Source organism: Podarcis pityusensis, assembly GCF_964106645.2.
Source record: "Podarcis pityusensis genome assembly, chromosome: 6".
Lineage (NCBI taxonomy): Eukaryota > Metazoa > Chordata > Lepidosauria > Squamata > Lacertidae > Podarcis > Podarcis pityusensis.
The window spans coordinates 43,584,003-43,597,091 of NC_138030.1; the positions used below are offsets into that span (position 1 = coordinate 43,584,003).

Sequence of the window (13,089 nt, forward strand, 5' to 3'; positions counted from 1 at the left end):
GGATGAAAAGAATGCAAGCAGGATTTAGATATAGATCTTGGATATTGCTCTTGAAATAGCAACAGAAACTAGTATCAAAAACATTTATATTTGGGAAGAAAAGGAAAGAGATGTGATGCAGGGCGATTTTGTGAGAGGAGCCAATCTACACTAAAGATTTTGGCTCAGAAAATTCAGTCACACTCTTTTTTTATTATTTATTCAAAGCCCACCGAGTCCTCTTTTTAATCCTTTTGTTTCATATCATCCTCACAACTACTTATAGGTCTCTTGTATCCTAATTTTATCAATGAGGAATTGAAGCTGAAAGGGGTTGTAATATGACCAAGGCCACACAATGAGCTGATGGCCAAGGTGTGACCTGAAGTCAAGCTTCCCAGGGAGAAGATCAGCTCAGGACTGCAATCTCTCACTAATTCAACTTCAGCTGCCATCCTGTATGTACTTACCTGGAAGTAAGTGCCACTGGACTTAAGGGGACTTAATTTCTGAAACATTTGCTTACAAAAGCAAATTGGTCCACCCTGGCAGAAATAGTTTGGTTTCTTTTGAGTGAGAATAAAAAGCTTTACAACACACAGTGGCCCTCTATGCACTGACTGCAAAAAAAAAGGAGAAAGGAAGGCGATAGATTAAATCACTATAAATTGTTGTGGTGATTTGGAGGTTAAGTTTGAAATTAAGTTGGATTTGAGTTTGTTGATGTCTCTGGTAACCTCTTATATCATGGATGTTGGCTCATATTATGGATGTATGATCTGTATTGCTTTATTGGTACTGTTGCTGCGGGTTTATCATGGCCTTTGGCTAGAACAAGAAACATGTGTTTATTACTGACACTCTAAACTGCAAGTCTACTAAGGTGATGGCTCCTATACCACCAGGTGTTGTTTTGTTTTTTGACATAGTTGCTGTGGTGCTTCTATTCAAATGTTTCTCTCTATCCATTAGGTTCAAGGTTAATATCCTTCATCTCCATCTAGCTGGACATCTTCCCTGGGCCAGCACTTTGGCCAAACCTCAACTCTTAAAAAAGGGAAGTGCATTTCCAAAAGCAATTTCCATGCAGAGACACTGTACGAAAAGAGCTCTGTGCATTAATGCCTTTTCTCGAGCTGGGAAAGCGAAGGCAGAGCTCAGGGAATGTAGTTCCCTTGCAGTCAATTAGCAATTCGACAATAAACTTTCATTATTAATATGCTCCATAATAAATTGCTGGTGGTTAAGCTGATGAAAATTAAAGCTCCCCTAAATGTAATCCATCAAAAGGGCCCTCTGGATGAAATTTGCTGGAAAGGCCATCTCACAAAGTCCATCTCACTTGCTGTTTAATAGATCTGTCTGGGGTTCCAGAAAATGGATTCCTATCTAGTCTGATCTGTTGGACACCCTGATGGTATATGTTTCAGAAGGATTTCCGTATTTATCCAGACACTGTTTTGGAGCAGGGAAGGTACTAATCCAGGGAAACTACTTATCTTAACCCCAGGAAGAAGCATGTTCTGTAAAAATAGCAAGTCTCCAGGCATTAGTATGGGTGCAGTATTGTTACCCAGTACTGGAGCATGGGATTCTGCTTAAAACCAAGTCAATCTATGAGGCCATCTAAGTCATTTCGTACTGTCTACATTGAGTGACGGTGGCTTTGCAAAATTTAAGAAGGGCTTTCTCCCAATCGCATCTGAAGATGCCAGGGAATGAACTTGGGACTTGCTGCATGGAAAACATGTCTCTATCACTGTACTACTTAAATTAAGAGTCGCACAACAGAAATCTGCTTTGTGGGGAAAGCATCAAGCCATTTATTTGTCCTTTACTTGCTAGGGTGGTACATTGTTTCTAAACTGATTGCTCCTTGTCCTCAGAGTGTTTGGGGTCAGTACCATAATTGCTTCATACTAACTCACTACTCAGGGACGCAGGTGGCGCTGTGGGTTAAACCACAGAGCCTAGGACTTGCCGATCAGAAGGTTGGTGGTTCGAATCCCCGCGACGGGGTGAGCTCCCGTTGCTCGGTCCCTGCCCCTGCCAATCTAGCAGTTTGAAAGCACCTCAAAGTGCAAGTAGATAAATAGGTACCGCTCCAGCGGGAAGGTAAACGGCGTTTCCGTGCACTGCTCTGGTTCGCCAGAAGCGGCTTAGTCATGTTGGCCACATGACCCGGAAGCTGTACGCCGGCTCCCTCGGCCAATAAAGCGAGATGAGCGCTGCAACCCCAGAGTCGGCCACGACTGGACCTAATGGTCAGGGGTCCCTTTACCTTTACCTTTAACTCACTACTCAGCAAACAGCATTTTGCTACACAGGGCAAAGGAAGGGATGTACATATTTAACTCCCATTTGTAGGACTTGCACCACTCAAAGTAATGGTGGCCAACTTGTGACCCCTCAAATGTTGTCGGCCCCCATCTCCCATCTGCACCAGCCAGCATGAATAATCCTCAAGGGTTAAAAGTGCAGAAGTCTTCCCAGGGGTCTGCAAGGACAACCTCCTCAGCAGTTATGTAGCACAGATTGCCACTTAGCAACCATCATTTAGTCTTCAATTGAAGAGATAAATAGCCCATCTGATTTTTTTAAAAACCCCATCTAAAATTCTGCACATGTGCTCGCCATACAGTTTTAAGTGAAAACTGATCCTGATTTAAGTGATCTAAATTCATATATTTACCTAATCTGGACTGATTTTCAGAGTCCCCCCTGAACACACAGGGCCAGGTGGCAGTAATTGCTGGCCAATGACCCGCAGCCCCTTGGGAAATAGTCTGAGAAGCATGACGCTCAATGCGTCACTGCTGCCAACGTCAGGGGAAGTGTGCCTGTCTGGCCAGCTGGCGCTGCGCAAATGGGAGAACAACAAATCCATTTACTCACTGCCCCTGCCCAGTCAGGCTGCTCAAGGCCCACGTGACCCTCCAGGCCTGTAGGCATGGGACTTGCCTTGGCATCTGGACAGCTCTTCGTTTTGGAGAGGCTTCCAAGGGAACTGTAAAAACCAAGCGTGGCAGGAGATTAATTAATTGAAACTGAAGACATCTGTTGTTAATTAATTCCCCAAAGCATGGTTAACTCTTCCTTTGCCCACTGCCTGCAGGTTTCAAAGCTTGCAAACCCCTCCGTCCTACTAAGATTCAGGCTGTTTCTGCATTCTATGTTTGGTACGTAGGTGGCTTTTTTGGGCAGGGGTAAGTTGCTCAGATGGGATAGAGGAGGCAGGGAGCAAAAGGAGCATTTCAAAAGGAGCATTTCAGCAAATGTGGCTTTCCTCGCGTCTACATTACTGTATCTTGGCAAGCGGCACCAGCTTAAATTCTCTTATGCAGTGGCAAAACTTAGGAATAAATGAGGGGTGGGGAGATACTGGCTTCAGTCAATAGGAATTCCTCCCAATGAGGAGGAAGATTTTGTATCCTTAAGCATCCACAGACAGGAATAACCCCATTCAGAAAACCCCCTAAACATGGGGGATGGTTGAACAATTCAGTGTAGAAACTGCTTGTGTTTATTTTTCTGTAAATATGAGTCCTGCCCCCCCAAAACTATGGGTATATATGTACTTGAACAAGTTCAGAGTTCCTTTCTTTTCATTGCCATGTAGTCATTGCCATGTAGTCATTATTTTTCAAGTATTAAAGTGTATTATAGGGTTAAATTTAAATTTATTTAAATAAATTTATTTATTTAAATGTATTTTATTTATTTAAATTAAAATAAAAATATTTTATTTTATTTTGAGCTAAAGGGTGACATTTTGTCACTCAACAGTTATATCCAATTCTACAGTACTAATGACTCACCCATCATCAATGTTTATAATAAAAATTTCCGACAATTGCATTTTAAAATTCCACCTGATGTGGGAAAGCCCACTGTCACACAAGCCCCTCTAGTAGACACACTAAGTTAAGGAGAGATGACCGTATATGCCTCTCCACCTGGGAATCCTGCACAATTGGGCTTCCTGGTTGCAAGGAGGAGCCCTAAGGGCAAATGGGCCTGTCTCATGAGTTTTGAATGCACAGCTGACAAGGGTGGAGATGGCAAGAAGCTGCATCGCATTTGAGGATGTGTCCAGCAGTGTGCATGGGATGGGGGAATGTCTGTGCATCCTAATGTTTATTGACATACTGGGAAAAGCTTTATGATTGATTTACACAGACCAAGCTGCAGCTAAAGGCATAAAAGCAGAGCAGGGCTTTTTTCTGGTTAGTTGGCAAAGTTACCGCTAGTCCATTCCTAATTGGGCTAGAGTGATGTTATGCTCCCCCCAAAGGTGGAAGAGATCAAGGCAGCCACGTCATATCCCACCCCGCTCCACCAAGCCCTTCCCATGCATTAGGTACATAGTGCTGCTTGAAGGCTTTTAAGCAACAGAATTAACAAAAAGACTGCTGCAAGCTGCACATTCCAGTTTAATGGGAATCCTTTGTCCAGCCAGCAACCTTTGCGCTTCCATCTGATAAGCTGCATGGACAGGGGCTAAGAGGAAAGGCGAAGCATGTAAGGAACCAATCAAAATAAACTTCTGGGTTTAGAGGTTAAGAGTAAGCATCACTAAGGAGCAGATGCTCCGAAGGGAATGGGAATATGCAGAAAGAAGGAATTTGGATTGCAGGGGGTGGAGGGGGAGCAACTGAGGAAGAGTGTGGAAGAAGCACAGAAAAAGGATTGGGGAGGCTGAGCAAACAAGAAAAAGGAGGCAAAAAATGCACATATACCTAAGCAGACCAGACAGACAGGATTGTCATTGGTGCATTTACTAACTAGCTGTCTGGGAACTGAAAATGACTAAGTGATAGGCTTCTGGCCAGGGTAATGTGAGACGCCCAAGGCCAAGAAAGAAAAGGAGCGGATATTGTAGCTGGTAACGGCCAGCCTTTCTCAACCTGTGGGTCCCCAGATGTTGTTCAATTACAACTCTCATCACCCCTAGCTAGCAAGGCCAGAGCTCAGGGATGATGGGAGCTGTAGTCCAACAACATCTGGGGACCCACAGGTTGAGAACCACCAGTCCAGCATTGGCCTAATGTCCAGCACAGGTTTCTGCCATTGGGGTGAGATTTCTCATGGTACCCTAGTGGTTCAGGACACAGTAGTGCTGCTGCCATATGATCTCATGCTGCTGGTGTAGCCTAGGCCTGCCCAAAGGCCACCAAGAGTGGGGTCCTTGGCAAATGCCTACAATTTAGCTGACATTCCCCTCTCAGTGGACTCAAAGGCATGTAGGGAGTTAGCAATAGTTTCCCAGCCTGTTGCAGCCCAGTTTGCAGTTAAGACTCCCTTAGCCCTGTTCAGGGAAGTTTTTAATGATTGATCTTTTATGTGTTTTTAATATTTTGCTTCTTGGAGAAAAGCTATGACAAACCTAGACAGCATCTTAAAAAGCAGAGACATCACCTTGCCAACAAAGGTCCGTATAGTAAAAGCTATGATTTTCCCAGTAGTGATGTATGGAAGTGAGAGCTGGACCATAAAGAAGGCTGATCGCCGAAGAATTGATGCTTTTGAATTATGGTGCTGGAGGAGACTCTTGAGAGTCCCATGGACTGCAAGAAGATCAAACGCATCCATTCTTAAGGAAATCAGCCCTGAGTGGTCACTGGAAGGACAGATCATGAAGCTGAGGCTCCAATACTTTGGCCACCTCATGAGAAGAGAAGACTCCCTGGAAAAGGGAAAGATGGAGGGCACAAGGAGAAGGGGACGACAGAGGATGAGATGGTTGGATAGTGTTCTCGAAGCTAGCAGCATGAGTTTGACCAAACTGCGGGAGGCAGTGGAAAACAGAAGTGCCTGGCGTGCTCTGGTCCATGGGGTCACGAAGAGTCAGACACGACTAAACAACAACACCACAATATTTTGTTGGGAGCTGCCCAGAGTAGCTGGGTCAACCCAGTCAGAAGGGCAGCAGATAAATAATAAAATTATTATGATTATGATTACTCTGCAATTTGCTGAGTGAGAACCTCATGCACTGTTCATGTTGCTGAAATCAGTGATCAGGTGGGGGTAGGCAGGAACAGAGTAAAAGCAAGAGACTGACGAAGAAAGAAGGGAGCTGAGAGATGAATGTGCATTGGACTTCAACTACTGATTCAGGTCCCACAAAAGAGTTGGGAACAAAACTGGTTTATTAAACAGGGGAAGCAAGTGGTAACCAAGAAAAGGACATTTTCAGCAGTGATGTCCCATCTATGGAGGACCTTCCCCAGGGAAGCTTACCTACGGCATGCCTTGTTGTCTTTGGCAACCAAGAGACGTTTATTTATTTCCCCAGGCCTTTAAAGTATATAAAGTACATTTGAGAGGTGGGTCTCCTGCTGTTGCTGACATTGTTTTATGCCGTTTGATATGTTATTACTTCATGTTGTGTTTTATTTGTTTTAAACCATGCCATGCACTGCCCTGGAATCAATGATGGAGGGAGGCACAGAATTTTAAACTTAAGTAAACAGATGTGACCTGGCATTCCTCTGCCCACTCCACCCACAGTTGTTGGGTGTATATTTAAAATGTCCAAAGCAGCCAAGGAGGATGGAGCCATTGTTGTTCCCACATCACCAGCTAAATTCTCCTACCTTGTTTGCGCGGGGAGAAACTGAAATCCTGCTGCTGCTTTTTCCTGAAGGCAGGAGAGAAGGGAGATGCAGGCACTGGTAGCACAGTAAGAGAGCAGCTCCAGTGACAGCTTAACCTCTATTGCTGCTTTAGCAGGGATGGAGAACCTATTAATCCCTGGAATGTTGTTGTACAACTCCCATCATCCTAGAGTCCACAGGCCATGCTTGCTGGTGCTGATGGCGGTTGGGAGTCCTACATTTGGAAGGTCCCAGGTTCCCCATTCCTATTTTAAAGCCATAGACACGATCTTCAGGACCCCTAGCAATGCTTACCCAACATTCAGCAAAGGACCCAAGAGCTTCTGATTATCTTTCAAGTCTTTTAAATCTGTGATCTGTTTGCGAGGCCTCTAAAACTTCTTGCAGGCATTTTTGTCTAGAAATTTAGGGATTGTTGTCTCAGCAAGCCCTTGGAAACCAGCTGCAGTTCCCTTGCCCCCTTTGTGGTATTTAATATTGAATTATTTGCCATGGTATTTTTAGGAAATAAGATGTCCGCGAAAGCTAATTAGGAACATGTTAGCATGTGTGTACGGTAATTAATTAGCCAACATACTTCACATTTTGAAGAGAGTTTATGCTATTTATTTTTTCTTAACAAGATGGCCATCAATATGGAGGGAGGATGGCCCACGATAATTTGCATGGACTTGGTGGTGAATAAATGCACCCCTCCCATAAACACAAGAGCAAACTTCCCCACAGGAAAATAGGGGGATTGGAAGGGCCTAGTCAGCAGACCTGTGTCAGCCAAGGGCTCTACCATACCTCAGCCCAGATGTTCTAGTGGGGATGGATTATTCTTTGAAGATGCCAAATATGTGCCTGTTTTACTCAAGAGTAGACCTACTGAAATTAAGGGACCTAACTTAGTCATATTCATTAATTTCAGTTGGTCTGCTCTGAGTAAAACTTCACTGAATACCACCCACAGGGGCTGCCCATTTAGTCTTAACTCAAAGCTCTTCCCAGACCCATTATATGTTAGGTAAAGGTACACCTGACCATTAGGTCCAGTCGTGACCGACTCTGGAGTTGCGGCACTCATCTCGCTCTATGGGCTGAGGGAGCCGGCGTTTGTCCGCAGACAGCTTCCAGGTCATGTGGCCAGCATGACTAAGCCGCTTCTGGCGAACCAGAGCAGCGCACAGAAACGCCATTTACCTTCCCGCCGGAGTGGTACCTATTTATCTACTTGCACTTTGAGGTGCTTTGAACTGCTAGGTTGGCAGGAGCTGGGACTGAGCAACAGGAGCTCACAGCTCACCCTGTTGTGGGGATTCAAACCACCAACCTTCTGATCAGCAAGTCCTAGGCTCTGTGGTTTAACCCACAGATGATTGCAATATAAAATGTGAGGAACCTACAAAGGCAGAAGAAGCTCTCCACTTCTGAAGCTTATCCCCCAAAATGCAAAGGGCTGGGAACAGCCCAGCAATGTCAGGGACAGGGCTAAAATCATCGTCATCGTCCATAATCATTTTTAATTGTTAAACTGTCCTTCACCCCATAGGATCCCAGGGCGGTTTACATAAACGTCAGATAAAATACCACAGAGCAGAATTTGACCTCCTTATCCAAACATATTACAATAATAAGGAATGACAGCAGCAGACAAAATAATAACTGTTGGGCTCCACATGTTTATCTCCCAAAAGCCCAAAGGAAAAGATAGTTTTCAGTTGACGTCAAAAAGCTGACTAGGGGGAGAGCTGTACCTCCACAGGGAGTTCCACAAACAAGGATGTCCTATCAGTGTTACCACTGAAGCATGAGCCTGGCTGCTCCACACCCCTCCCAGCAGATCTCAAAGCATGGGGGTAAAGGTGCCATCATCCCACAGCGACTTTGTTACCTGTGTCACCAGTTCACGAGAGCACCATGTTAAGGGGGCTTATACAGAGAGCATTCTATCACGCAAAGCCTCTGCCGACAGTCTGAAGCACAACCCAGAGAGTTTTGAACATTTCCATAAAAAATGGAGCAGTCTGGCTACTAGACCTTTTTTCCTGGATGCAGTATAATCAAACCCAAAACGACCTTGTTCTCCAAACAGCGTTCATCATTAAATGCTAAGGAATTAAGAGATGTGCAAAGGCTCCAAAAGTCAGAACCACTCATTCCAGCGCAACGCCCCTGCAATTCTTCAGCTCTTTCCAGTCGTTTTTTGGGGGAGGGATATATCTAGTGAGTCCCATTTCAGATGCTCTGATCTGGGAATTACTCTCTGCCTGTCTCCGTCTTAAAGAATGCCTTCCCAAAAAGGTCCTCCATTTATAAATTTAGGCTATTTGAAACAAAACATTTTGTGCTTAGATATGACAGCCCTAATACAAGATGTGCATGGGCTTATTAATTAATCACCGCTGGCATGGTTTTTTTAAACACACATGCACACATACGTCAGCTAATGCTTCGTGCACTTAATATGTGGTGTGTGTGATTTGTACTGGGGTAAAATGACCCCAGGAAAGGTGCCTGCTTATCAGTGTGTGGTAGTTTCACCCCTAAAGCCAGTACACAACACTGAAGTATTCTCTGGTTCAAAGTGATTTTTTAAAATTTTATTTACAGTAACAAATAACAATGGAAAGACAAAATATAAACCCATCACTAAAAGGGATTTGAGGACTCCCATGGCAAGGATGTCTACATTTGGAGCGGCATCTGCTGTTCCCCTTTATGGTCCCCAAACAGGCTACCATTTTGGATGGCTCTCTTGGAAGGCTGTCATGTCAGTGTCCAGTATCAAATGGATTGCTGCCTTTGCATTAGGCCTAGTGTTTGCCTGCTGTGGGGAAAAGGCATGGAAATGAGGCTCCAGTTATCCCCTTCCACACCTATGAAGTACATCCTCATCCTCAGGAAAAAGCTCCTTTAAAAGTATTGCATTCAAACACCAGATATGTCATCGAGATCCTTGAATGTGTATGGAGATGACTGGATGGGACTGTCTAATCTCAGCACCGATATGTCCACTGCAAAAGGTTGACTAAAGGATTTGGGTAGGGGAGTTAGGGGTGAGATACGAGTCCTCTTAAAAGTTAACAGAACAGGTCAGCTCCTGGCTGCTGACAATTGTGGAGGGGCTGCTCACAAGTCACTTTCTCATGAGATTAGGGACTGCTCTGAGGCTTTGGCTTCCTTTCTTTCTGCCACTGGAAGAATTCTGCTACAGGGCCAGGGATCAGCCCAGAGCAGCTGCATGAAAACATTCCATCTTGGCACACTAGGCTAGCTGCCATCCTCTTGGGCGCCGGAGATGTTCAGTGGCCAGCCAGGAGAGAGCAAGGCTGCCAGCTAGTTGACATCAGTACACTTAAGGCACTTTTGCCAAATGAAAAGCACCAGAACTAAGGGGAGAAATACCCAGGAGTCGAACAGCAGCAGGACCCGACAGCCAGTAGGTGGCACAGCTTACTGGCACACTAGACCCAGGCAGCACATCATGCCCATCTCTGGGCTCTGTGTGACTGCTCCAGATCCCGGCCAAGCAACTTAGCTGGATGTGCAGCTAATCTTTGTCTGCTCTTGGCTCAGGCAGCAGGAACACTCCTCTCCCCCAGCTGCCATTGGGAGGAATCTGGTGGGAGGGGAGAGATAAAGCAAGCACACCCACCACTTGTCCTACAAGAATCCTGCACATCTTGTTCCCAAGCAGTTCTGCAGCCCAGAATTTTGGTCCCCTCCGCAGGGCTCATCTGCTGTTTCAAACATAGCTTCTTTTGATTCAGATTATTGGATGGCGGGGGAGAACAGTGGAGAGACCTTGTTGCGAAGGTTTCCCGCACATTCAGTTTATATTCAGGGCATGAGATCTGGCTGCATGTCTCAGGAGGAGAAGCAGAGGCCACAGCACTCCATGCAGATCTCAAGGCAGTCAGCCGACTCACAGCATGCATCGATAATGCCGCAGTCCATGTCACATGGCAGGTCGCAATCGGCGCATTCCCCAGAGCCGCAGCAGCAGCAGCAGATGCAAGAATCCTCGGAGCTGCAGGAGCCACAAGTGGCACAGTCCAGCATGATGTTGCAGAGGGTCAGGAACTCGCAGAAGAGGCAGGAGAGGATGCAGTGGACACAGCAATCTGGAAGCAGAAAGAAAATAGAATATCAAAAAGCAAGCAAAAGAGAGCCAAGTATGGGAAGCTGAAACCAGGCATGGAGAGAAGTGATTGCACCAGAGTCAGAAGACAGGAAGAAACAGAAGATACCATTGTGCATAGCATTCTGCAAAGGCATTGCTCCAAAAATCTGCCGATGCTAAGAAAAGCACAAATGTTGCATTTCAGTATATCAAGGCATCTGGGGCCGGTCTAGTGAAAGAAGATGCTGCAGACACTTGGATGAGAGTCAGTGATTATCTGGGATGCTATGGCTAGGGAGAAATCACCTAGGATGACTTCAGCAGTCATGAGATTGTGAGCCTGGCCAGCTAGGGAAAGTTAACATCAACACTGTGTATAGTGACATGAATTAAGGCCCGAACCTTCCTTTTGAACATATGTAACTAGAAATCCTCTCTCTTCCAGAGAAGATCCCGTCATAAGCCAGGTGCCCCACAACTGGTTGAAAGGGAGAACATATAGTGAGAGTTCATCTACTGGCTCGCTGGCATCAACAGTCCCTTGAGGTCTCTTGCCGAGAAACAGTGGCCGGCCTCTTGCAGCTGCAAAAATAATGACGTGCAACTGCAAGGGCTGATTTGGAGCATTCCCCCACCCCTTCCAGTCTCTCTTTTTTCTCCCACCCACCCACCCACCCAGCCAGGATGCCAGCCCCTAGTTTTGGAGCCTGATCTGGCCCTTGAAGTGGCCATGTTTACTTTGGGCCACACCCACTACTGGCATACAGCCTCCAGATGTTTGGCCAATAGTGAGTGCGCAAGGCAGAAATGGTTATAGCAATTAGCGCCAACAACTGCAGGGCAAAATTCAGTACGCCACACAACGCCACAGTTCTCAAGCAAGGGCCACTCAGCAGCTTCATAGTAAAGGGAACCAGGGGACAACTCCCCATGAAACATTTCCCACTCCTGCATTGTGCTTTAGTGCGTGGTGGAAAGTATAGGAGACTGTACTGCCACTAGCCCCCAAAAGGATGATATGTCCACCTCCCTTGTGAAGGCTGCATTTCTCTGCAATTGCCATATGACTAGATGAAGAATCTGGATGAATCATACACAAGTCCTAAAAGGAAGAACCAACAGCTGCTATGGTAGCTAAAGTAACTAAATCCTAAAAGAGGGAAGGTATACAGGTTCAAAAGCTAATGCAAATGAACATGTGCATGTAATCAAATTGTTTCAGACACTGAACAAGAGTTGTGAGAATAGCAACTCTTAAATCCATCTCCATAATTTTGCTTTCTTCTCTCTCTGGCCCATTTCTTCAGGCCTATTGAACTGCCCCTGATCTTGTACTGGCTTCCACTTGCTGCCTGCATCCTTCCACTGAATCTGCCCTCTGTTGCATGGAAGCTGACCATTCTCCAGTCCTACCACTGAGACTCTGTGGACCCTGGCTGGCTTGCTGGCTGGCTGGGGTCCAGTCATGTCTGTCTAATGAATCATTGGCTTTGTAATTGCATGAACTGGAACTTGGGTTAGAATATCTCCTATGGATAAGACATGCATCTTAATGCAGGCATTGACCCACTCCATGTGTCTGGAAACAAAACAGGTAGCGTATATACTAAAAAGTAGTAATCAGGAGCATCAGTGTTTCCACCTTCACATTCTCTACCATCCAGTCACTGGTGTGGTGGCGCTTTCTACTCTCCTCCTGATGAACAAAGCACCAAATAAACTCTAGCAGTAGCTGAAGAATATTAAGGTATGGGGAGAGGTACCTTCCTGTGCCTCAGTAGGTATCTGAGATGATGCAGATTTGGAGCTGCCTTTGCTCTTTTTACTGATCTGGCTGTTGATGGAGTGATGAGACTGTAGCTTCCGATGAGGCTTCTGGGAGCCCGACAGTGAGCTGCGTTCAGAGCACAAGGCACCATTCCCAGCTTCGCCGTTAGAAGCACTGAGGTCTGACACATGCCCAGCACCATTCTGCAGCAGGGGAATCAAAGTCGAGGTTGGAGGGGTCCGGACAGTTACTCGGCTTTGGGGCTGACCTGTTAGGGAGGAAGAGAAAGATTATGGAACATAATGCCTATGCAGCTCTGACAGAAATTTATCTAGGATTCCACACTGCCCTCAGAAGCATTGAGAAATTGTGGACTCTGTTATGTTGGGGCGGGGGGAATACTTTGCAACAGTTTGTCCCTTCACATTTTGCTCAACCCACCTTTCTTTTCATAATCTTAAAAATAAGTTGCAAAACGATAACCTAAAGTATTTCAGAACGTTTACAATATCCCTCCTCCAAGCAAACAACATCACCTCCACAGCTCCCTGAACAAAATCCAAATTGAGTTTTGTGATTTCAGGCTGTAAGCTATTTCTTTTTCAGCTGAATAA

The 13,089-nt window shown here is 45.6% G+C and overlaps 1 protein-coding gene across 1 annotated transcript in view; it reads right to left on the reverse strand.

Annotated features, from left to right (window-relative positions):
- Positions 1-9,169: 9,169 nt before the first annotated feature.
- The window catches only part of MDFI (MyoD family inhibitor), a 47,408-nt gene continuing 43,488 nt past the window's right edge, over positions 9,170-13,089 (reverse strand). Inside the window, exons 4-5 of the mRNA XM_081010158.1 lie at positions 12,471-12,743; positions 9,170-10,708 (exon numbers count right to left, since the gene is read on the reverse strand). Of these exons, the coding sequence (XP_080866284.1) occupies positions 10,452-10,708; positions 12,471-12,743 (530 nt within the window). The 3' untranslated portion in view covers positions 9,170-10,451. The remainder of the gene's footprint in view (positions 10,709-12,470; positions 12,744-13,089) is intronic.